The sequence below is a fragment of the Scomber japonicus genome, chromosome 8 (assembly GCF_027409825.1).
Source record: "Scomber japonicus isolate fScoJap1 chromosome 8, fScoJap1.pri, whole genome shotgun sequence".
In the NCBI taxonomy this organism is placed as follows: domain Eukaryota; kingdom Metazoa; phylum Chordata; class Actinopteri; order Scombriformes; family Scombridae; genus Scomber; species Scomber japonicus.
The window spans coordinates 14,963,986-14,989,229 of NC_070585.1; the positions used below are offsets into that span (position 1 = coordinate 14,963,986).

The 25,244-nt window shown below is 38.5% G+C and overlaps 3 protein-coding genes across 4 annotated transcripts; all 3 read right to left on the reverse strand.

The window, feature by feature from the left end:
* Window positions 1–241: 241 nt before the first annotated feature.
* On the reverse strand, window positions 242–7,852 carry LOC128362640 (putative monooxygenase p33MONOX). Of its 2 annotated transcripts, none has more exons than XM_053323468.1 (8): window positions 7,704–7,852; window positions 6,679–6,858; window positions 6,346–6,533; window positions 6,002–6,113; window positions 5,604–5,728; window positions 2,378–2,541; window positions 2,008–2,183; window positions 242–1,464 (listed from the first exon to the last, which is right to left on the reverse strand). In XM_053323468.1, the coding sequence occupies exons 2-8, from the start codon at window positions 6,704–6,706 to the stop codon at window positions 1,259–1,261; spliced, it is 999 nt and encodes a 332-aa protein (XP_053179443.1). In that variant the 5' UTR covers window positions 6,707–6,858; window positions 7,704–7,852; the 3' UTR covers window positions 242–1,258. The 2 variants fall into 2 exon arrangements, with proteins under 2 accessions (XP_053179443.1, XP_053179444.1); XM_053323469.1 differs by having other exon boundaries at window positions 6,679–6,801; window positions 7,704–7,836.
* Window positions 7,853–9,277: 1,425 nt separating this feature from the next.
* LOC128363276 (C-X-C motif chemokine 10-like) lies at window positions 9,278–10,536 on the reverse strand. The gene is made up of 4 exons (XM_053324230.1): window positions 10,372–10,536; window positions 10,052–10,172; window positions 9,646–9,723; window positions 9,278–9,493 (listed from the first exon to the last, which is right to left on the reverse strand). Exons 1-4 carry the CDS (start codon window positions 10,433–10,435, stop codon window positions 9,400–9,402), a joined length of 357 nt encoding a protein of 118 aa, XP_053180205.1. The 5' UTR covers window positions 10,436–10,536; the 3' UTR covers window positions 9,278–9,399.
* Window positions 10,537–17,099: 6,563 nt separating this feature from the next.
* si:dkeyp-72g9.4 (uncharacterized) lies at window positions 17,100–18,260 on the reverse strand. The gene has a single exon (XM_053324225.1). It carries the CDS (start codon window positions 18,195–18,197, stop codon window positions 17,394–17,396), a length of 804 nt encoding a protein of 267 aa, XP_053180200.1. The 5' UTR covers window positions 18,198–18,260; the 3' UTR covers window positions 17,100–17,393.
* Between the last annotated feature and the right edge of the window lie 6,984 nt (window positions 18,261–25,244).

Here is a 25,244-nt window from a genome sequence, read left to right on the forward strand (position 1 = left end):
GTGTGAACAGGAGGAATGACTACAAACCTGTTTTACTGTCCGTACAAGCACTATTGTTTCAATACTGAGAAAATTGTGAATCTGTCCTTTAACTAACAAGTAGCCTGAAATGGAAAAACTGTCAAGAGTATATGATTATTTTAAAATAATAAGGGTAAATAAATAATAAAGGATTAATATACATTCTCATGTTGCCTAAAATTGCATTATGCTTTTGTGAAGAAATGAGACGGAGAACCACTTTTGCTTGTTAATATCAGATTTATTTACAGTAAATTGGAGGAAATCTCCCATGTGCAATTACTTACTGGAATTCGTCAACATTTTCAATTAAAACAGCAGAGATTCTTGGATTGTGACAAAAAAAAAATGCAAAATTGAAAATGACCACTTCAATGCTTTGTATTCTTGTAGCATATTGAGGCCTATTATGATTAAATATAAAAATGTGATAAACCCAACATACCAACTACTATTTAGAATGAATAATGTTGATTTAAAGCAGAACAATATGAAAAATACTTGAAATAATAATAATAATTTTTAAAAAACCACTTCAGGTCAGCAGTCACACTCACATCACATCAGGTAAAATGAAATGCCAAATAATATTAAAAAATTGCAGAACTTAAGTGGCAAATGCCAAAAGCAGACACGCTGCAGGCTGAGGCACAGTATCAGTCACACAATACTACTATTCTGCATGCTAACAGAAAAGCACCAAACAACTACAAAACTGTGAGCTTTTTTAAAATTAAAAAAAAATAATAATACAAATGAGGCAACAGAGCATAATAGATTGAAATAGCTGGTCAGTTATAGTATGAGAGGCAGCGCTAAAGTTGTTAGCTAAAGCAAAAGACTGACAAGATATTTCGACAACTTGAATGTTGTGCCATCACTAAAAACAAATGGAACAAGCACATCAAGGCAACGCATGCCAGTGCATCCATTACGTGACGTAACTACGATAACAATACAAAGAAGTACCATCTTTAGGGATAACAAATCATATTATTTGAAGCTTTATTTGGACAAATTAGTTGGAAGAGACTGGAATCCGTCTGAGTCGGTCCACTGAGAGGAGTAACAGTGCGGTAATGTCTCAGGGGTCGGTGAGCTAACAGCACAGGTGGTCCTCCATCCCCTCTGTCTCAGTGCAGGGAGGCAGAGGGGATGGAGGAGGGAAGGAAGCCACACAGAGAGGATAACTGCAGAGTATGTGGTACAGAGATGTGAATAGGGGGCTGGTTTAGATTCAGAAGCCCGAAGGTGTTAAAACATTCATGTCCCGAGGTTTGAGTTTGTGTGGTCGTGGCTGCACCCGCTTGGTGTCGATGCCTGTGATTTCAATCTTAGGGGGTATGAAGTTGGCAGGGTCCTCCCCCTTGAGGCTGACTTGGGTGTTGGTGCCATCCATGGTGGAGGACTTCTGCAGACCTAAGTAGGACTGCAGTGAGAAGCCTGCAGGGAGCGGACAGAGGGGTAAAACATGGCTTTAATGACTGAACTCGAGTTTTTAATGATCAAGTTTTCGTGTCATGATTAAAAGGCCCTAATGGTAGTTTTTTAAACACACATAAATCTGAAATATGCCTACAGACATAACTGGAGAGTTTAGGTTTTGGATCAAAAAACATTTTGTGTATTGTGTATGCTGTTCATAATTCCATGAAGCTGTTCATAAAGTATCCGTCTGCTTCATGACTTATTTTTATTGTATGTATAGTGTTAGTCCTTGTATAAAAAACACCTGCCTATCATTAAGAGTCATGGAGAATCACCCAGTGTGTCTTGATTTGGTGGAGTTGCCCTTTTTGTTTACATTTGAATCACAGATAAAGGCTTTAATGCAGTTCTGGCCTGTGACTGGAAAATTCCCACTGATTTCACCTGCTATTGAGCTGCAAACAGTGTTCATCTATGCCAGTGGTACCAGTACTATTGTATTCAGAGGAAAAAACAAAACACTGGGGCAGAGGGTTCAACCAGGTATAAATCTCTCACCGGTGCTGGTGTCCGAGCCGGGGTCAGTGGGGGACTTCTGTACCACAGAGCGAGTTCCAAAAAAGCTCCATCTCTCTCCTCCACCTCCCTCGTTTCCTCCCATGTCTGTGTTGTGGCTGGGGCTGCTGAGCTCTGGGGTTGTAAGAAATGGCACAGGACTCAGCTGGAACCAGCTCCTGTATTTCCGCCAAAACAGAGCATGTCATGAGCAAACAAGCAAAATAAATAAATAAATTAATGAATCGTGGATATGCCATATGGCAACTAGTACGGGCAAAGGAGAATGCCATATTCAGGAATGCAAACATTATAGATCAAATAATAATATGAGCTGAAAATTATCTAAATGATTCAGATGAATATTGCCTACCTGCGCTTAACAACTGGTGATGAGTAGGGACTAACACAGGGGGTGACAGATGGGGTGACGGAGGGGGTGACGGAGGGGGTGACACAAGGAGTGCCACTTGGGGTGGATTGTGCTGATGTTGTAATCCTGTCCTCCTTGAAGTCCCCGCTTGGCATTCTCAACTTCTGCAGACAGAAAAGACAAAAAAATTTAACAAACAATGAAAGAATGAGCGCCATCAATCCAGAATCACCCCGTATATATCAGAAATTCATTCATAACCACAGCTGGCTGGCTGTTCATTTCAGAATAGCCGATTGACAGAAAATTAATCAGCATCTATTTAGAATCAGTTTATTGTCAAATAGGTTTACACATACAAAGAATTTACCTTAATGTCAAGGTGCATAATAGCCCAATAGCCTCCTGTGTAAAACGTGTCATATGAGCACCTCTTCGTTGGACATTTGTTACACCCCACCCATGCTCCCAAAAAAAGTTTAAGTTGAGGAAAATGTTCACAATACTGACCAGGAATACTATTCATACTGTAAACAGTACGTTAATGTAACACACTGTGTTAGATGTGCTGGGTTATTTTGACAAACAAATACATGCTAAACATTTGCTGGTTGCAGCTTCTCAAATGAGAACAGAGAAGATTTTCTAGGTCATCTTGTTGACTTTTTGACTGCAGATCAGGCAAAAATAATAAGCTTAAAGTCATCATCATTTGCTCTAAAAAAAGTTAGAACAGGCATTTTCCCCTATTTTCAGATTTTATAGATATGGATATTATATAAGTTTATCAAGAAAATAATTGGCAGATCATTTTAATAGTATACTGGTATAAGCAATAAATGTTGATGCTATATTTATCCCATGTCCATGTTAGACTAACACCACATGTTTGTGACAGATTTGTCAGAGACGTGGCATTGATCTCATTTAAAGAGCAAACAATCCCTGAATACACAATGCAAAAGGTCATCAGTGTTTTTCTGGACCTGCAAATAAAAACTAACACCAACAAAGTGCGTCATGGATCCTTGGATCCAATCATCAGTCACCCTGTGTTATGGGTGGAAAAAGATAGGACAAACCTCCCCATGATGAAATTATATTAATATAACAGAATAGCTCATATTTACAAACTATAAAATAAGCACTGAGACAGTAAGCTGTACTATTTAAGAACCAATATTACTATGACGGTTAAAAACTTGAAATTAACTCAGAAAACTGGTTGCCTGCCTGCCTCAACATTTTATTTCAATAAAAGTTGCAGGTAGGATTTCTGCAATGTTCAGTCTCCATTCAATGTTGATGTAATCTCATCCATATGTCTGATGACTGTCCAAACTCATACCCACCACTTGCACAGGTGCTACCACTGAATTATCTGGGTCATATCCTCATAGATTTAATCAGTACCCCGACCCTGCTGGACCCCAGCCAAACTACACAAGCACTATAAACTAGGGTTAGGGCAGACGCAAGGGCAAATGTCAATCTTGCCTTCTTATTTCTACAACAGTGTAAAATGTGTTTCACGCTAGCCCCAGTGCCTTCCATGTACCTCTACATTTGTACCATCATGTAATACTAACACATGTGAGGCACAATCTGGGAATAGTGTGAAACTTGTTAAAAGGTTAGATCAGGACACAACTGCCATAATCATTAACATGTCACCTCGGCAATGTAAAAACAATGAAATATCCCACAGGCATGGAAGTGGTCTCTGGTGGATTCACTTTCTAGACTAGCGTTAAGTGCAGCGTAGTGTAATGTAGTGTTTAGCTCGGTGCTAACAGTGACTGCTAACAACACCTTCAATCTACACAGTAAGCTAATGTAACGTTAACCTCTTTGATTCTGACTTATGGGCTCCACTGTAACCTGTTCAGTTGTCTTAAGGCTGATAATTGCCACCTAAAGTTATAAAAACATTTGTTTACTCGGGTTAGCTTGAAAACCAGCTCTACCAGCTAGCCAACACGGTTGCTTTGCTAGCGGCCTGGTTACCGACAGGATTGTACGTTAACACAAGGCCTTAATACAGTAACGTCTTCACGTACCTTTTTATAATAAGATTTCTTTGACGTTCCAGTCCGTTATGTTTCTTCATTTTGTCCATAATTAGCTGTTTTAACAAGCGTAAGGGAGGGTTATTTCTCGAAAACACAAGCGATGCAATCTGTACACAGACCGCAGCAGGCCTCCAATCCTTCCCCTTTTTGTTAGGAGCGCTGTGATTGGTCCGTTTGAGAAAATAAGGGGGCTCGATTCATTTAAGGGCGTTGCCTGGCAACACTGTGCTGATACCATGGCTGATACAAGCTCCATTCTATGGAAGCCGCACAGAATTGATTACGTAATGTGTTTACCAAGCTATTCTTCCAGACTGCAGTGACTCAACAGGCCACTACAATACTGTTTAATGATGTGATTTCTCACAATAATACCTGGTCATAGTAAGTAACAACAAAGATACCATAATGTTTTAGTAGGGATATTTTCCTGATGATGTGCTTTCATGCTCTTGTGTTTTCAACACTGCGTAATAGTGAAGGTGAACATATCTAGACAGAAGACGCAACACTTGTGCACTGATACACTCACAGGTGCTGCGTGCAAATCAGGGTGGTACAAGAACAAAGATGCATGCACAGCGCCCTCCTCTGTGACTTTCGAAAACAGTCTTTTTGCTAAACCTTTCACCTGGACCCAAGTAAAGATTGAGGACAATACTTAATCATTACAACTGGAACACATTTGACACACAATGTTTCTGTCTGGGCGGGTTCAGTTTTTTTCTTATTTTGTTCTTATTTTTATACATTCTTGTTTTCAGTGTTCATTATGTACTCCACATTATGATCACAAAAACCTACTTTCTGAGCTTGTTGACTATAACATTTTCAATTAAAATTTCTCCCATCCCTTGGAATCCAACCTGAGGGAAAACAAACTTCAATACAATTTTAAAGACTAGTTTCTTTTACATTTCACTCTAAACAGTCTTCACCGTATACTGTATGTCTGATCAGGTACAACTGATGAAAATCAGATCTTCAACCTTTGGTTTACACAAAAATGTTTTTAAAATTGTATTCATGTTCTAAGGCCTTTCAAGCATATAGCACCTTCATGTGTGGAGAGATAATTTTCCAGTTATTAGAGGGCAGTAAGAAAGTTATCACTGACACATCAAGGCTGCTGCCTTATATTTGGTCATACTCACTGGAAGTGTGCTATCAGCCAGTCGGTGAAAGCGGGTCTCCTCAGAGAGGCCCTTATGGGGAGAATATACAGCCTCCGTCAGCCCTGCCTGGTGTTCAAACCTCTGGAGGTTTTCATGGGTCTGCTCTATGTGAAGATGGATATGTAGTCAGCAGCAAAAATGAAATTAGCCAATCTTTTAATGTACTATGATCCATTATAGCAAATTACACTGCAGCTTTTTCATCCATAGGAGCTAAAATAACATCAGATAAAATCCCAGGACAGGAGGTAAAGCTTATGTAACTCTGTGATATGTAATGAAGAAACTTAATCTGAAATTCCACGCCTTATGCCATATTTGTCAAAATGAAAATAAATGTTCTTCTATTAAGTTACTTAGTAGATTTGTGGACTTACTGATCATAATTGAGCTCATTAAAGAGGTGGCTTTGGCTTTCACCACAGGCACTGGGGACCTGGCTGGTAACATTGGCTCAAAAGTCGGCATCTTCACGTAACTTTCACCGTCCTGGTAACAAAGTGTATACGGTAAGGATTAACTCACAAATCAGTCACACAACAGATAGATGAGCACATCAAATATGTATCGGCTTGCACATAACCTCCAAGACACAAGCCAATACAAACATTTTCTTCAAGTAACTTTACATAACTCTTTAAGTAACTCTAACTCTCAATTCCTATCTCCAAAACAAGTTGGGTCAGAAAGTACAAAAAAGCAAAACAAAACAGGGAAGTACCTCTTCAGCGTTCCTAAACTTGTGCTGAGGGATGACAGGGTCCTTCCATAAGATGTTGACAGCCAAATCTGCAGGTGGTGAATGCATGGGGGAATCCATGTGCTCGTCATAGCTGATATTGCGTCGGGTCATTCCAATGGGAGACGACATGGCAGCGAAGAATCCAGATGCCGAGCCGGCCTCTATTGCTGCGGCGTAATTTGTAATTTAAGTACAATATTTCTGATAACTCAACAAAACTACTTGCCCATTTCACAAGACAGAAAATGACTTGGTCAAAGAGGACTAGCATTAGACACTTATTGCCTATTTTACCTCCTCCTCTCCCATTACCTGGCATGTCTCCCTGCCTTGAGGCCATTTTGACACCAGATCAGAGGGGTTGACCACAGGAGAATTTGGAGGGTGACGGTGTAATAGTCCACTCTGCTTGGCTTTGGACTTCAAACTCGAACCCTTCATCACATGACATGACACATGTTTGTCACATTAGGCTGATAGAAAGGCTCGGTCCTGTGGAAGCAAGGTATGTAGTGCAACAACAGCCATGCAGAAGAAGTTAGGTTGATAAATAAATGCATGGATTCATGTTCCTATTATGTAAGACGTCGGAGAATGAACACACCAGCAGAGACCAGACTTGTATTTACTGTGCATAGTGCATGGTGTCCTGTTACTGAGCGGCCCCAAATAGAACCAGAGATGTTGGTTGCAGTGTCATCAATATCAGTTTATGCCAGAATCACCCTCACTTTCTAGTCTCTACATCTACCAGCGAGCAGCAGAACTACTAGGAAACTATTTTTCACAAGGAAATTAGAGTTTAGGAATTAAGGATGTGGTAGAAGTTATTCTACAGTTAGTTCCCTGTTTATGCAACAGAGAAAGCCACTCTATGGTGCTGTTGTGTTATTGTAAACCTGCCTGCCTCTGTAACCAGTGCACCTGATCAACCTGTTCCTGGCTCACTTTCCACCTGCATCTTCTCCACGTTAAATCACGGATGACAGGCAGAAATTCTAGCAGGGTTCATATTTGGTTTATACTTGTAGTCTATACTTTCTAGACAGCTGACACTCCTCACGTCAGCACTGGGAAGCCAGATACAGTGACTTGCAAAAACAGGAACCGAAGTCACGCCATTAGAGGTGTGGGAATACACGTCTTAAGTATTATTGCAGCATATAAACAACAGCATTTCTGAAAAAAAAATAATAGACTATGAAAAATCGAGTTGTTAATTGGTATGTTTCATAATTTCTGCATGCATCACATATTAATTCTAGCCGGTGTCTTTTTATTCAGTGATCTGCAGCATTCAAAGACAACATGCGTGCTACAGCATATTAAACACTTACCTCAATCTGTCAGTGTCTCCTCTCCTGTCGAAGTTATTCCACTGTCACAGTGATTTTTCTGTCGCAGTCGCGTTGATCTGACAGACTGAACGAACAAATAATGTATGTTTGCTCACCGGTTTGGTCATCCATGACTTTTGGACATGCAAAGAGTAAACAGAGAGCTGAATTGGCCACACAGACAGCAGCAGCGCCAGTGAACGCGCCTCTCCCTTCAGCGGAGCCGGCGGAAGTAATGACCCGAAACTCAAAAAGCCCCGTATCCCTGGAGTGGTGCAATGTAACGGTTGTTATTACTGTTTAATAAGCAGCGATAACAATAAGCGTGAGGAAAACACACAATGCTGTTGTAATTCTGCAATGAGATTAGTAATATGAAGGTAGGCTATACGTTTTCTATCAAATTGGGGGAAGAATATATATATATAAAAAAATACTTAGTACTGTTTGAGTGTCATTCACATAGAACAAGCTGATGGGCCCCACTGGTTAAAGTTATTGGGTAAAGGTTAGGGCTCATGTGACTATGGTTTTAAAGTTAGGGGTAAGCCTCCAGGAAATGAATGAATGCGTGTCTGTGTGTGTGTGTGTGTGTGTTTGTTTGTTATCTCTTAGTGACCTTTGTTACTTCTTTGTGACCTTTTCCAGTACCTGACCTTGTCAGAACCAGTAGTCCTTCTGGGTTTGATTTTTTCGCAGGGTCTCCCCCGTCTAATGAGATTATTGCTTTTAACCTATACCAATAATATGTATACACAACCACATAGTCATACATTCTGTCACTATATTATTCATTACTTTTATTTTTTTTCTATGGTCCCCCTGGAACCACCTTAGGGGAACCCTAGGGGACCCCGAACCCCACTTTGAGAACCACTGTTCATGGAGACCAAAGCCCAGTCCTAATCATCCAAACATGGTTTCTGAGGTCCTGGTTATGTTCGGGGATAAAGTGTGAATTTAGGTTAGGTTTAGGTTATGGTCATGGTTTAGGTTAAGCTAACCACAGTGAATAGAAGTCAGTGCAATGTCCTAAAAAGGAGAGCTGTGTGTGTGTGTGTGTGTGTGTGTGAAAGTGTGTGTGTGAAAGTGTGTGTGTGTGCGTGTGATGGGAGTAGAGGTTAACAGCCTATGGGACTCAACCTGAGCTGACCCGCCCCTGTCTCCTGCCCCCTGTCACGGCTGAATGGGAACACAGGGTAGAGGCAGGATATTGACCCTGTAATCGCAGAGGGTTGGTGTCCTCTGTTATCGGACACATGTAATAATTAGTAAATCATATTAATGATGCCTAGAAGACACCTTAGACTCTGATATTTAATGCTTGGCAACCTAAGCCTTGATGAGATCACGAGGTATGTGAATGGGCACATATTCTGCATATTTCTTGCATTAGCAGCCCTGAACCACAAGGTAGCACTCTTGATGTGGGACACAGATAGACTTGAACCAGAAAAGAACTCAACAACCTTGATTTTCTTGTTCATTAGAAAATGAAAGCACAAACAATGTGAAAGACTTGTGTTACAACATTTATTTTAATAAACAAACTGGTAAAAAAATACAATAGAGCATACTGTAGGTATAAATAGAAGATAAATAGACAAAGTATTTAATCCATTTACATCTACATTTGTTGAAGGTGCATTTGTCAGTGGTCATCAGAGCTTATTAATCTGAGGAGTTAAAGAGAGAATCAGTTGCGAGCTGTGTTAGAGCTGCTTGGGTTGGAAGTGCCGCTGAATGGAGTTGCTTGGGCGGTGGTAGAAGTGCTCTGTCTCTTCTTGTAGCTTTATAATAACACAAAGATACACATTAGATTCATTGCAGCAGTGAGCAGAAATTTAAAATATTAACTTAAAAATATAAATGTTAAAAATGGTGTTTCATCATGGGTGCGTGGTAAGTGTATGCTGAAGATGATATTGTGAAGTATACTTACATGATGAAATCCAGGCGTTTTCTCACTGCTTTTAGCTCAGGGTTCAGGCAATAGCGTAAGCCATTGCTCTGGGTGACACTGTTGAAAAGGACAATAGAGGTGAGTTCAGGTGAATGAGAAAGAACCCTTTTTTCACTAAAATGTAACAGATGAACCATGCAGGTAGACTGATGGGTTTCCTGATTGTTGTTGCTTTACCAGGAGTTAATAATCCTGTTTTTAAGTCGAGTGGCTCTTCTCTAATATATGTTGGATTCATTATAACTAACTCATTCAGGCTAGACAATTTTGTGACATTTTACATGGCATATCATTCCTTATAGGGCGTCATTTGAGCCGCACTTTTATATCAACTGAATATTTCAAACTGCAAATTACATTTTGTCTTTATAATACAAATTCTTACATAATCTCCACTTTGTCACAGAACATCGTTGCAGGATAGATCTGGATGTCTTTGACTTCAGATTTTTTGGGAATTCCATTCCGGAGTCGTTGACACAGACACTGCTGTTTGGATTCATACACTAGAGAGGAGGGGATAAATAAATCATTTCATTTAATCAAAAATCCTTTTGACTGTGCGGCATTACAGTGCATAGCTACCAACATAGCCAAAATAAATGCTTTTTATTTTTGTACTCTGGTTGTTTGTCAAGAGTACAAACCTAGTGTTGTCTATGTAATATTGTATATTTGAAATGATAAAAAGAGATAAAAACTTACATTGGGCTACAGAGACGCAAACCACGGCAGCCAGGACCAGAGTCAATTTAAAGATGCTGAACATTGTTGGTTTCCCCTTTGGTCAAGATGACAAAAGATGATGATGAAAAATAACTAAATCTTGCTTGTGATGGAGATGATAGAAAGGCACTACAGTAAGTGTAGCTTGAGTGAGAATGCACTGTGATGGGTGATAGGTGATGGTCAGCTTATATGCGCTGTTAAACACTTACCTCATCCTTCCTGTTGTCACGGGGAACTTTTGCAAATGGAAACTGAAAAATGTCAAAACCGCAGAATAAACCACTCTGTCATCCCACTCTACTCCTCCTCTACATATATTAATAATATTTGACTGTATTTGACTGTTAAAAAATCTTTTTACACTTTTCATTCATTTTGATACCACAAGAAGCAATGACTTGAACAAACAGGTCATGTTTTGCACTTAACTATTTGCAATATAAAGTTAATAGTACAGGTGAGGTTAAGGCCCCATATTGTTTTCTACCATCTTTGTACTGTCTATTGAAAAGGTTATACAATGCCCAAAATACTTAAAAAAAGAAAACACAGACAGACACACACACACACACACACACACAGATATACAGTGTGGAGTTGTGCTGTGGTAGAAAGTATGGCTTTTGTATTTATGTCTGTTTTGTCACCTCATCGAAAATATTTCATGAAAGGAGTCAAAAAACCCAAAAGAAAAAAAGAAAAGAAAATGACAACTTGTTAAAATTGGTATTTTATGGTAAATTTGGTATGTCATTATATGCACCCTGAGGTTTATCTTATCTTCACATACTTGGTAATGGTTTTGAGATAAGACTGTTGTCAAGTGATTTATTCCATGTGTGAATTTCTATACATTTGCTAAGACAAAGCGTGAGAAGGTGATCTTTACAGCTCAACAGTGGTTAACACCTTTAGCAAAAAATCAAATGTGTGAATGCTTGGAAGCATCACTTCTTTCCACAGTGGTTGCCACGCAAAAAATATGTATGATCAGCATGATCTAATGAATGGATTCTGCCCTTCATTTCTGCTTCTTTTCATTTTATATTTGTTATATTCTGTAGTTGTTCTGGAATGAAGTGACCTCTCAAGGTTTGTACGGAAATGCTTGGTTCCATGATAAACAGTGATGTAATGTCAGTTTCAGTTTTGTGTTCTTCTTTATTTTTCCTTTTTTTGACAGTGTGAAATCCCATGCCAACTTCTTGTTTCACTCTCCATTTTTCATTTATTCTTTTTTCCTCAGCGTTTAGGCCAATAAGCCGGAACAACACAAAATGATTGACATAGTGAAAATATAAAAATGCTGCGATTTGCAATGAAAGCTATTAGAAAATGTATGACTGTTCAATAGGATGATAACTAACACTAGACGATGGTGACTGTTATATTGCCAAACTACTTATACAAGCACATTTTCTGTTTTGTCATTTCCATCTCCAAAAGTTCAACTTTCTGAAAAATGTAGGCTTAATTTAATGTGTTTCTTCACCCAAACTACAAAAATACATACGTAAACAAAACATTTATTTATATTATTTTTTCATAAACCTATAGAGGTCTGAATGGTTCATAATGTAGCTGATGATCAGAAATTGATTTTGGCCCTAAAGCATTCAGTTCTTTATAAATCAACAAAAGTATTTTAGTTCAGCAGCATCTGAATCAACTGCAGTTGTCAGTTGTTAGGGAGACCTACAGTATAAAGACATTGTTACAGTAGTCAAGTTTACTGATGATAAATGCATGGTTTTTCCAAATCCTGGTGAGACATAAGTCCTTTAATCCTTGATATATTGTTCAGGTGGTAGCAGGCAGATTTTTGTAACTTTCTTAATGTGGCTATAGAAATTCAGGTCTGACTCCATGACCACACCAAGATTTCTGGCTTGGTTTGTGGTTTTAACATTACCAATTGAAGTTGCTCCAAAACAATTTCTTCCATTTTGGTTTTTAATTGAAGAACAATTTGGCAGATCCAGTCACTGATTTGTTCAACACACTTATTTAGCACTTGTCCAGTGTTGAGGTTGCAGATTGCAACCAAATGAATACCCTTTCCCTCACTCTGCCAACTGAGTGTGAAACTATTCGAAACTACTACTGCAACTTTCAGTTCTTTTAACAACATATCTGTCAACCCTGAAATCTATCTTAATGCTTAGTGTTTCATATAAAGCACTTTGAATTGCCTAAACATTAGATGCTTTATATTGTCTTGAAATCTAGACTTTAAATTTGGTTTATGGTAATCATGTGTTTTTGCTTGATGTTTCACCAAACATAATTCTAAATCTTTGAAATACCAACAACATTTTTAATTCTGTTGAAATCTGGCAAAACCAATACATACTATTTTAAGACGTGGGTCTTCGTGACATTAACGGTTGGTGGAAGGGACTTTCATATATTACATGGTACAGACTAAACACAAGTGGTCAGGTGGTCAGCAAAAGTGATACCAATTCAACCACATTGCAACACATCAAAAAATTGAGTGTGGAAAAATTTGAGTCACACTTTCTAACATTTTCTGGTTGACTTGTCAGGGGATTTAGGAATCACACTGCGTGTTGTAGTGATACAGTGTACTTAATGCCACCTCTGATAACTCCACTTTCATTCTGCACTTAGCAGACTTGAATATTTTATATGTCCCTCCAGTGAATGTTTAATCTCTTTCACTTATTGGGGACTGTAGAGTGCATTGGCTCACATCTGTTCAGTACAGCGTGTTCCTTTGCACATTCTGACACAGGAACTTAACAACTTTGTGGTTTAGAGCTGAATTGCAGTGCATATATGACCATCATGTCTGATGGAAATTAATGTTTTTTTTCTGATTGCCCTATTGACAGTGTAGGAGGTGAACTCGGGTTTGGGTATGTGGCATGTGGTATTGGGTATGTAAGGGAATTACAAACTATAAATATCTGTGCTAATTTATGTTTCCTTTTTTGTGAAGCAGTGATCACCAAAAGCGGCGAAGTGAGACCCTGTGTAGGAATGAACCGACAGGAACCAATAACGTCAGCAGCCTCTTCCTCTGCAGACTTTGAGCTTAGTGTGGTTGCACTTCTCATTTCATTTTAGTCAGAATCACTCAGACCAGGAGATAAAATGCACAGTGAACAGTATGAGAAAGTGATGGATTGAAAAAATACGAAATTACAAACTGCAAAATGCATGTGATCAATACAATACAATACAATACAATACAATATACTTTATTGTCCCGCTTAGGGAAATTTGTCTTGGACATAAATGCCTTGACAGCCACAATGACAACAGACAAAACATCACCAACCATACCATCCCAACGACAGTTACATACCAGTATTGCACATATCCCATAACATTGTACACAACACATACATACAACAATGGGAAAAACACATGCTAAAAGATCACCATAATAAAAGCACTATAAAATGATTGCACAATCTTCGGCCTTAAGCAGCATTGTTTAGGAATTTGATGGAGGTTGGAACAAATGAATTCTTAAAACGGTTGAGTTTGTAGTTAGGGACTCTATATCGTCTGCCCGAGGGCAGGAGCTCATATTCTAAATGAAGAATATGGGATGGCTCAGTCACTATCCTCTGGGCTTGCCTAAGAACAGTTACTCACTGCCTTATCTCTTGCTTCAGCTACAAATCCTAATCAGTCAATGTCTGAACAAAGTGGGAACAGCTTGTATATTATTGTATGCAGGTCAGATCTGTCACCCTACAATATGAATACAATTGAGAGATTCATACATATACAACACTGCAGCATAAGTAAGCTTCCGGCTGCTGTATAAAGAGAGCGGTGGTTTTGTGTTTCAAGATGAATGGTGAAGGTCAAAAGGGTACAAAGTAGTTTAAGTTGATAAGTTGAGAATTCTTCGGTATGGTTGAAATTATCCATTGTTTATGGCACATTATTCAATCGTTATGAGATTAAAATGAGGGTCCCTATATCTTTGTAATCATCAACATCTTCATAAGTAACTTTAATCTAATTACACATTTTTATCAGTAACTGTAATGGATTAAGTAACTGTAATGGATTACAGTTACATTTATTTTGTAATTAAAAAATGTAACACTGTTCCTTTTAACTACTTATTCCCCACTACAGTTTATGCCAAATACACTAAAGCTAAACCTTTTAGGCAGTTCAGTAACAATAATAAAACCTGAAACCTAAACAGAGCCAACCAAGGTAAACACAGCTGCTCTGGTTTGTCTGAAACAACCTGCAGAAACGACAGACTTTAAAACATTGTAATTGTGCATAAATGTAATTGTTAAAAAAATTGTTTAAATGACTTTATATTTGATAATATACATGTTATACTGTCATGGGACCACCATCCTTAAGTGGGCGTACTGTAAGTAGGTTGAATGTGGATGGCAGCAAGTGTGAAGAGAAAGCGAGAATTGCAAGTTGACATGACAGCATGAGCCTTTTTTTAAAAGTTTCCAGCGTCTATACTTGACTCTTGTCTTGTGACAGTGAAAGGGTTTTTCTTATGGAAACCATCAGTATTTATACCCCCCCCCCCCCCCCTTGATTCTGATACTTCTGTCTTCCAGTTCATGTTTCTGTGATCACAAATGAGCTACCAACAAGTTGTTTTACAGGATATATTTGATACAATACAATTTTAGTCTTGTTTGATAGTTTTTGTCATCTTTTATGATAATGAAGGTAACTGTATCTTGGAACATGACAGAGACTGGTTATAAACTAGATGAACTTTGCTTGTTGGCAGAACCTCAAAATACTGTATTGATATTAATCCCTCATTGCACTCGAAAACTGTATTTGGCCACAGATATGGCAAGTAAGCATGGTTGAAGTTTTGGTAATAAGGTCAGCAAATGTCATTGTTTTCTTTTTCAAATACATTTCTCTTACGTGAAGGGTTGGTTTCAAACATTTATGATCTTCTGAATGCTTTTTTGACTAAACTTGTAATATTGACAGCTGACCAAAAATACAAAATGTATGACATAGGTTGTCATTGAACAAATAAACAATTCTGCTGACTTCTGGACAGAAAGTGTCCGGCTGGGCTAACTTCACTTAAATGTAAAGATGGGCTGTAAAATGTATAACCAAATGATCCAATGCTTTTTCACCAAGGTTCAACTGCTTCAGAGAGTTGTTTTTATGTAGTGGTTCTCAAATTACAAGTAGCAAAGCTTCTCACTTACTGGTATTGAGCATGCGTGGTAGTTTTGGTTTTACTCTGCCTTTTTTCAGACATCCTGCCTAGACTCTACAGTGCTTACATCATTCAGACAGCAACAAGTCTCTCCAGAAACTGTGTCCCCTTGTTCAATGAAAACTGGTGATAAATGTGGTAAATCAGAGCCGTATATAGAGAGAGTTCAGTCAACTCAATAATAGGTGGCATGTTTTCACTATAAGGTTCGATGGAGACATGCTATGTCTATATAAAGCACTTGTTTTCTCCAGTGACAGGCTCATAAATGTTATTATTATTGGCTCACAACATGGGAAGGATCCTTAAAGAAGTACCTCTGTGTGTGTATACCACAATGACTGTTTAAAAATGGTAAAATTACCATTGGTAGTCAGTCATCAATCAGTGTTCTTCCACTTCCTAGCATAACACCGGTGTTTGCAGTTGTCCATTGAAAATAAATGTGTGTGTGCATACATGTGTATGTGCAGATACAAATAGAGACTTGCAGATCTGCATTTATAGCATTATATCTACATCTCTCTATATCTCTCTCTCACACACACTCACACACACTCTCAAACACATTAATTTTCAATGCACAGATACAATGCACACTCTGACATCCGTACCAACACATCCAGGTAATTTTAGATGCACTCACATTTTTCACCGGTCTGCTTTACTTCATAATACAGGACAAACAGGATTGGGGAACACTGCATTGTATTCTCCCATAGGCCGAATACAACTAAATGACCTCATCTGGTGAAAAAATAAAATAAAAATGCAATTTTGCTGCAGCCAGCATTTTTATTTCAAAAAATATCTTAATGACTTGTTACATTTGATCTTCACGTGTTGCTTTCAGTTAATGTAAATGAAAACTGGGATGCACTTATGGTGACAACATGGCGCCTGTGAATCAAGTGACAGCCCCTGAACCAATCATAGCACAGAACGGTGGCCAAACTCTCTCTATCAATGGTTCTGTGGTAAGTGTCATAAGCCTGCCCTCTAGTGATTGAGATTTAAAGTGACAGTTAAAGGTGCTTTGTATGGAGTGTTTTCTGGCTAAACCAATTCGGATGACAACAATTCTGCTCAAATGATCATAGCAGATCATTTCTGTTCAAATTGTAATCCCATTCTGAATTTCTGCTCTTTGTAATATTAAAATGTCTTCATGTGAATCAGTGACTTTTCCACTCAGCTCATTGTTATGCCTGATAATTCCTTGCTTTTTACACAGATGACCTCCATCTCACATGGTTAGGTTCAGTGGTGTCATCTTTGCTCAGCCCGTGTTCTGCCACATTTGTGTTTACCAGAGCTGCATCCCACAACAGTTACCATAGAAACCCTGACGGCTGCTGAGAATGGGAGTTCATGCACTTGCAAGAAAACACAGATCACAGCACAGAGAAAAAAACAAAATAAACAATGGTCACTGGTTGAGAGTATCAAAAGAATGTTTTATTGAGTAGTACTTAGCTCACAAAACACACAATAAAAGGATTTTGCAGATTTGTCCATTTCTTTTATAATTTTGTATGATCACCAGCATACATAGCCTAAGCATAGGAGGGCTGTAATAGTAAATAAGGACATTAATATAATGTTACAGATGGATTATCATGACAATATTTACTTGCCTCAGTATTTTTTAAAGTGTATTTAATTATATCCCTTATATATAAATACATGATACTTCCATGTATCTCTTAATGTCTCTTAGTATCACTGGCAGAAAAAGAGTATTGAGGAATGTCTTCTAATGTTTGTCCAGTTTTGCATCCTATATCTCTGCAATGGCTGGTAGCATACAGGCTCGCACCCGCGCCTCTCTCCAAGCCGACCTGCAGTCAGAGATCCACTGGGAGATGAGAGACTGTTTGACGGTTGGATTCGTTCTCCCCCCCTCTGCCTCACTGTCTTCCATGCTCCCTGTCCTGGCCTCCAACCTGTACAGGCTATGTTTTGGAGATGTGTTTGGGGTGGAAGTGTTGGTGCTGGTGTGTAACTCTGGGCAGCTGCTCTTGCGTTGCCGTGGGAGGCCTGCATTTGAAGAACGGGGGATGCTGTGCGCCCTGGAGCGAGCCTGTCCCTCCCATACTCTCCCATTCTGTCTTATAAGCCTTCCCTCAGCAAATGCCCTTCTCACACCTCCCGAATGACAGGTGGAGAGATTGTTCTGATGTCCATAAAGATACTCCAGAGGGTCAGAGTTTCCAAACATCAGTTTGCCATTTAGTTCTTTCTCCTCTCCCTGCTGCACACTCATGGCATGTGCCTCCTCTCTGGGGTTGAATTCAAAGGTGGCTGATGTAGTCCCACTGAGTCGTGACAGCCGCAGCCTCTGGTGCACGGCATCCTGCTGTCGTGTCTGGATGTTGTTGGGAGACACATCCCTGGTGGGGAAGGTGGGGTGGGCCAGGTGGCAGATGGAGAGGAGGTAGTCCTCTGAGGAGACAGACTGTCCGTGGCCAGCCATGTGGAGTGTGTTGGCCTCATTCAAATCCCTCACTGTCTCCTCTGTGCCCTCTCTGATTGTGGGCAGCAGGAGTCCTCTCTTGGACAGCAGTCTGGACCGCGGCCGCATAGCTGAGCGACAGAGACAAGGAGGGAGGAGAGAAGTGTGCTATGTTTATTGCCAAAACCATAAATGTACAGGAGTATACAGTCAGAGTGCATATAATCCCTGGGAAAGCTGTTTTTCATTGACTCATTTTCAATTTTACATTAAATTAAATGAATCTTGAAGATGTTTTTCTTGCAAAAACAGATTCAAACAGAAACTCAATAGGCACTGATTGATATTTTGAATCCTCAAATTGAAACAACAATGTCATTTGTCCAGGAAGTTGTCTGTGGCTGTGTTATCACATCCATGCTTATTTCCATTAAAGAAAACATTATTTGATCCAATAGCATTTCAGAAATGTAAAAGGAAACAACATGTTTGAAGTATAATGTGTGTTTTCAAGTGCCCTTTGTGCCAAGACATCTTCAGCTTGATGAGTTTTGTTCTGAGATCATTCTGCTGTTACATCTGGATATCACTAACATGATAAATAACCATTGGTAACTTTGAGCCTTTTGAAACATAATTATCTTCTTTTGGCTCCTGCTGTATCAATCAAATTTAATTCACATGTAAGCCCATCTGTCCTCCTCCTGACTCTCTCTTTTCCCCATTTCAGACACCACCCCCTGCTTACTTTGGAGTGGCAATGTAAACAGCCCAAAATACAAACAATCCCAGCAAGGAGCAGAGAGGCAACGTAAATAGATGAGTATTTTAAATGCCATCCTACTCATGTGAAGCCACAGAATATGTTTTCTTATGTAACCCCATATTGTTATAACCCCGAGTGTAGCCCGCAATATATTTTAGTCCCAACCTCCTTGCTAAAAATAGAGCATGCCAAACCAAAATGCCAGCCTCTCCCAATTTCTTCCAAGGTGTAACCGTTGCTAAATTTAGACCACACCTTCAGCATACAGCAACTAAAAATGGTTCAGAGGCTGCAAAACTGGGCTGAAGCACAGAATAGGCACCCTGTGTCAATTCACATCATGCATTTGCAATATTAATGATTATGTAAGGTTTTTTCTGCTCAATTTGCTTTCACACTCACCTGCTCACAGATGTCGAGTCCTGTTGATGTTTTCTTCTCTTGCTACCTCAAATATAAGTGTGCAGCCTTACTCACAGTCCAGTATTTGTTTTTTAATTTATGATGCTGTGAATCCAGCCAGTGATGATGCTTCTCCTTGAGCGCGCTCTGTAGCTCCAACTGTCTCTGACCAGAGGCAGCGGTAGAATGCAGATTTATCTTCTCCTCACATCCCTCCTCCCTCTCTCTCCCTTCCTCTCTCTCTCTCTCTTTCTCTCTCTAGCTTACTTTTGATTTGATTTGCCCTCCTTCCCTCGTTCTAAAAATAGACACACCATCCATTTCCTCAGCCCGAGAACTGTCATTGGCTGACTGTATTGATGGAGAGAGGAAAAACAGAGGCAGAGAAAGAGGGAAGAGAGCAAGAGAGAGGTCTAAGAAATGGGGATGGTGAGAGTGACAAAGAAAAAGAGGAAAGAGAGAGGAAGAACAAAACAGATAAACAGAGGGAGGGAAAGGTTTATTTTTTCTCCCTTTTTTTTAGCATGTGCTATTTTTGTGAAACATTCAGTCACAGTCTCTCCCTGCAATTTTGATAAATCTGCCAAAATGAATGATGCTCTGTAACAGCAGACATCTACTTACTGTTGAGCTGCTGCAAACATGTTAGACCTTAATTGTCCACAGAATACATCATGTGCATAATGTAGACAATGAGATGTGCATGTTAGAGCTTTGCATGTGCTTACTGTATGTGTGTGTGTGTGTGTGTGTGTGTGATTGTAGAGCACATTGGTGAGATCACCGCATTTAAAAAGCCTTTCACTCTAGGCATCATATTGTATATAAAACTACAATCACACTCTGCATGCAGTTGTTCATTGAGCCATTAAATCTGTATAGCAGTTTAATTTTCCACAAACATTTCTTTGCAGGATACTGAAATGTGTTTCCCTAAGACTGTGAGGTATAGGCCCCAGTAGTTGGCTCAGCAAAGACCACACTGGCTGTAAAGGCATATTTTGGAGCAATAAATAAAACAGCATGTTATCATCAAACAAGCACTTCAACTTGTACTGAGCTGTGCATTTCGAAGGAGAAGCTGTTTTTAAGGATTTGGGGCAGATGTAGAGAGAGGTACATAAACAGAATGATTGTCTACTGCTGAGCTTTGTGGTAAAATTGGAATTTGTGTCTTGCATCAGGACAAAAATGTAATGATAAATAATAAATAAATGGGGCAGCAGATGATCATTTTTTAATTTCTTTGCTCGGATTTTGATCACTATGAAACTGAATTGACTTCATGGAGAAGCTTGTTCCTCTGACAATTATGGCACAAGTTGCTTTTGGCCATGTGACCTTTGAGATAATCTTGTGAATTTTTAAAAAGGTCAAATCACAAGAAGAGTTGGACTTCTGACCACTGTGATATTTGTAATACCTGCATTCATTTTACAGGAGTTAATTTCACAACTAAAACCTCTGCCCACAGGCAAAAAATGCTTTTTTCAAGTCAAATAAGAATTTGTTGTGATGTTAATGAGTTTACTTTTTCATAATGAAACCTTTCGATGTTACTTTAGAGTGGAGGACTATTACTGCAGAATCATTTCACAAGAAACAGTCTGTAGACATTTCAATAGAAGAACAGTTTACTTAATTGTAAGACTGAATTTTCCATATGTATTATTAGACAACTGAACGTGCATTTAAAAATACTTCTGGTGTGACTCACTGATAATCAATATTTTACATGGTGTGTATATTTGTGTGGGATCGCACCACCGCTCACTAGAAGATTCATAAAAAGCCTACTTCTCAACCTTCTGTCAACAATCTGCCCTGTGTCTGGGGAAAAAAGGCTTTCAGTGTGTGTGTGTGTGTGTGTGTGTCTGTATTGAAAGTAGCATGACCCCTGATGAGTCAGATGAGTCACATCTTCTTTGCATCCAACCTATAAAAAGATTCCCGGCTTTTTATGGATCTCTAATGGACTAGTCACAAGGAACTAAATTTGCCTCAAAGACACGCACAGAAAGACACGCACACACCGGCACGTGGCTTTGTTCATCTTGACAGACTTTCAGGCACCACACTGACTGCATTCATCAGTGTGTGTTCTGCTAATGACAAATAGCAGGCACAACATCGGTGTGGCTTCAAATCTAAATAACATGGCAGAAGTGAATTCATGAAAAAACAACAAACAAAGCTTTCTATCTTTTTAAGCTCCAGGTATTTCTATTTATTGTTCTGTGTGTGTTTACAGGGACATAGCTATCTTATCAGCAGACACATTAAAGTGATTGTAAATGGCTCCAGCTGATAAACTCAGAGCTGTATAGTCCAATTAAATGTATGTGTTTGTGTGTGATGAATGTACTGTAGTATATTCCTGGACTAACTGCTTTCTTAATGGGATAAGATCATAGAAACATACCAGCTTTTGAAATAACTATGGCAGAAAGATAGTGTAAAATTAGCTGTACTATTTTTTAAAGATTCATTTTTAAGATTTACACAACATTTTACTGACATCATCATCTTTTTTGTTTGATCACATCTGTAGCTCTACATAAGTAGACATCTCAGACAGATGTCTACTTTTAAGAACAAACTGTTTTGAAATATTTTTAGAGAAGAAAATCACAGGGGGTGGGCAACATAATAAGCATAACAGTTACCCAGCATATATCAACATTTCAGATATATCATCAGATATATTATAGCTTCATCTTTCACCTCAATAGCACTGTTTGTAAAAGACTTTTAGACTACAATAGTCTTTAATCTTAATCCTGACAAGGTTCTCTGCAGACTCCAGAGGTATACTTTGTCATATCTCATCAGTGCTTTACTCTATCGATTACATTTTTCATGCCTTTGTGTAAGTGATTTCATGTCATAGTTTTCTGTTTTAATTGGTGCTTGTTAAAAATAAGATAGGAGTATACACACACATCCTAACAGTAGAAAGCCGGTGCTGGGCTGAAGGTGAGCAAAAACAGCTTGCACACTGCAGGGCTCCAACGTCCACTTTGAATTAATTGCACCAAGGTGCTCTTCATCAGAGTCTGATGCAGACACAGATGGACAACACTAAACCTTCTTTTAAACAATATGCAAATTATCTGTACCTTTCCTTAAATAATAATCTTTTTTCAGATGACATTAATTACATAATAAATGATGTTTTGAGAGGAAATATTTTTTGCTATGTCAGTTGTTTCTTACGTTACTCTTTTTGGTTGGGAGTCCTTGTTGGTAAGAGGAGGGTTAAGGTGTCACTGTTACTGTATTATATTATCAATCCCTTGTACCATGTACATGTTTTGAGTAGAGAAGCACTTATCTCTGTCTCCAAATTGAGACAGGTGAGCGTCATGAATTTATCTCCAGTTTCATCTCTGCTGTATCTAAAGGTGACTAGCAAGGGTTGATATTACACTGGATTATGGGATGTTAATTAGATCCAATTCATATTTCTGTACTGGTGTGTTTTGTCCGCATAATCGTATACATGAACCATGTACCCTTTTCAAAACGGTCCTCTAATTTCTGCATTGTTTCAATCCAACAAGGCATTTGTCTGAATAAATGAAAAACAACAAATATAATAGAAAAGAATAATGCTGAAATAACATAATATCTGCTATTGTACAAAAATATTTATCCCTATTTTGGACTCATCACAAGGCACAATAAGGTGTCAATTGAGTTCATGAGGAGTTAGACACATGTTAGACCTCGTATTTTTCTTTCAATACCATTTGGGTATACACAACACTTTTCATTCAGTCCTAATTTGCTGCTCAGCTTTCCTCGCAGGAATTTATGAGTAATCTAATATTCTGATGCAGTGAAGCTGTTTAGAGTTATTAATAGACACAGTGCAACCTTTAATGATCATAACAGGAGTGGTGTGGATACTTTGCAGCTGAGGCCAGTTTCTGAGAAAACAACAACAACAAAAGAATATGATAAAGACCAAAACAATGACCAGTTTGTAGGCTGGCAAATAAAAGATGTAAACATTTAGGGTTCAATTTCAAGTCTTGCTCATGTAGGGAATCAGAAAAAAAGAGACGATTTTCCTCATGTTTGGATGTGATAGTGTTGTATGTTACATATTGCAAGAATGCTAACAAGATTTAGTTCTTGTTAACTGTAACTGAGCCAGTGTTTGAATGAGGTCACTTATCATATTAAATGTGTTCACGACTAATTTCAGCTCTTAGCAATGATTATTCTGGGACTTATCTCAAGTTTAATGGTCAGTATAATATATTTGCATGGCTAATGGTATCTGTTCTTGGTTTTGAATTCCACTGGTGTGAACCACATGGCCATAGTCATAGATTCTGCCATGTCATTAACTGAGTTTATCATTGTTATATCAGAGTTAATTTAAGCTGTCAGTAACTTTTTATTTTAGAAAGTCCAAAGACAGTCCTGAACATGATATTATGATTCTGTCAAAGGCACGAGAGCACAACCAGAATACAACGAAGATATTACCCTTAGAGGCAGATATTGCATTACTCTGCAAATGAAAGTTTAATATAGGCCGTGAAGCTTAGCATGCTTGTGTTAATTTGATGATTGTTGCTTAACTGACTCAAACTGGATTAGAAGCCGTGAAGTCTTCCATCACTGCCTCAAACTGATCAGCAGTCAGAGTTGCAGAGGTGGGCTGCATCACACTGTCACTGACATTAACAGGCACTGATGCCTACGAAATGATAAAGAATGGCAGCATGATAGTTGGCAATGCAACAAAAAAAAAAATCACACAACAGTTACACATTTGCAAAATACCACAGGCACTTAAACTTTAATAAATATTAAACATTAAGTTCTTTTTCATATGTACAGATATCGTACAGAAAGATCCGTAGGTGCTTTTGCAGTTGCTGCAAGTTAGAAATGTAGTAAAAAATAAACAAACAAAACAAAAACTAAAAAACAAAAAACGAAACAAACAAACATAAAAACCCAACAATCTTTAGAAAAGAAAAATAAACTGGCCCTCAGAACTTCTATTTGGATAAAGTTAATACAAACAGGCTTGTTTATTTTATTATTATATTTTTGCTTTCAGCATCACTGACAAAAAAGCACCATACTTGACTGACCAAGATAAACATAAAAATGCCATAAAAATATTTTTTCTCTTCTTTGCTTTTACACCTATAGCTTAATGAGATATTAAAAATATCATCAACGTCCAGGAAGCACCATGTGTTTGGCAAAAGTCCCTTGCCAGTTTTCCATATCTTGACTTCCTGAGAGATGAGTAACCCCAATGCATGCACTTAGACAGACGTTGGGTTTGGAAAAGGAAACACAACTCAAGCAGTATAAACTTCTCAAATTCAATTTAACTGAAAGTACATTATGACTTTCTGTTTGTGTGGCATTACTGTATCTCTTTCAGGCCTCGAAAAGCTCCAATTTCCACATTGTAAAGAGTAATCAGAGTGCTGGCCACTTAACTAGGCGACGGATACATATTCATCATGCCCTATAGTAGCTGTTTTACGGTGTTGATAAATATTCATTTCTGTTTGGGGGAAATTAGCTGCAGTCCTGGGCAGTAATATAATATCAGATGGATATCTAGATTCTAGGTGGTAGATTTTGCTACAGAAGTATCAGTAGCATACCATTTTACAAACTAGCTCTTATCTCCATCAGTATCGAATACTGAATGAATCCTCAAACAAGGCTGTGGATGGTTTGGAGGGATAAAAACTTGATTTAAAAAAAAGTGCTGGTCAAACTGGATGTATATTCCATCCCTTCTTTTTCTCATTGTGTTTACACAGGTGAGGTGATTTGCTTCAAATCTGCTACAGTCTGTAGGGCTTTTCTTTATTAAAAACAACTGTTCAAACATTTTGTAATGATATTTTCTCTCTGCAACAATCCTGACTGTCACAATAGTGATATGAGAATTTGTTTTTTTGTGAGTGGAAAGGCCTGGCAGAGGGCATCATTACAGTTGAGAGGGGTTTAAACGGGGG

Bases quoted from the DNA above. Each gene is read 5' to 3' on its own strand.
- LOC128362640 (XM_053323468.1), bottom strand. From the start codon at position 6,706: ATGGCCTCAAGGCAGGGAGACATGCCAG. The intron at 6,534-6,678 runs GTAATGGGAGAG...ATTACGCCGCAG, and splicing joins AAGGCAGGGAGACATGCCAG to CAATAGAGGCCGGCTCGGCA. The intron at 6,114-6,345 runs GTACTTCCCTGT...CTTTGTTACCAG, and splicing joins AGTTTAGGAACGCTGAAGAG to GACGGTGAAAGTTACGTGAA.
- LOC128363276 (XM_053324230.1), bottom strand. From the start codon at position 10,435: ATGTTCAGCATCTTTAAATTGACTCTGGTCCTGGCTGCCGTGGTTTGC. The intron at 10,173-10,371 runs GTAAGTTTTTAT...CCTCCTCTCTAG, and splicing joins TTGCGTCTCTGTAGCCCAAT to TGTATGAATCCAAACAGCAG. The intron at 9,494-9,645 runs GTAAGTATACTT...GTTATTATAAAG, and splicing joins AAACGCCTGGATTTCATCAT to CTACAAGAAGAGACAGAGCA.
- si:dkeyp-72g9.4 (XM_053324225.1), bottom strand. From the start codon at position 18,197: ATGCGGCCGCGGTCCAGACTGCTGTCCAAGAGAGGACTCCTGCTGCCC.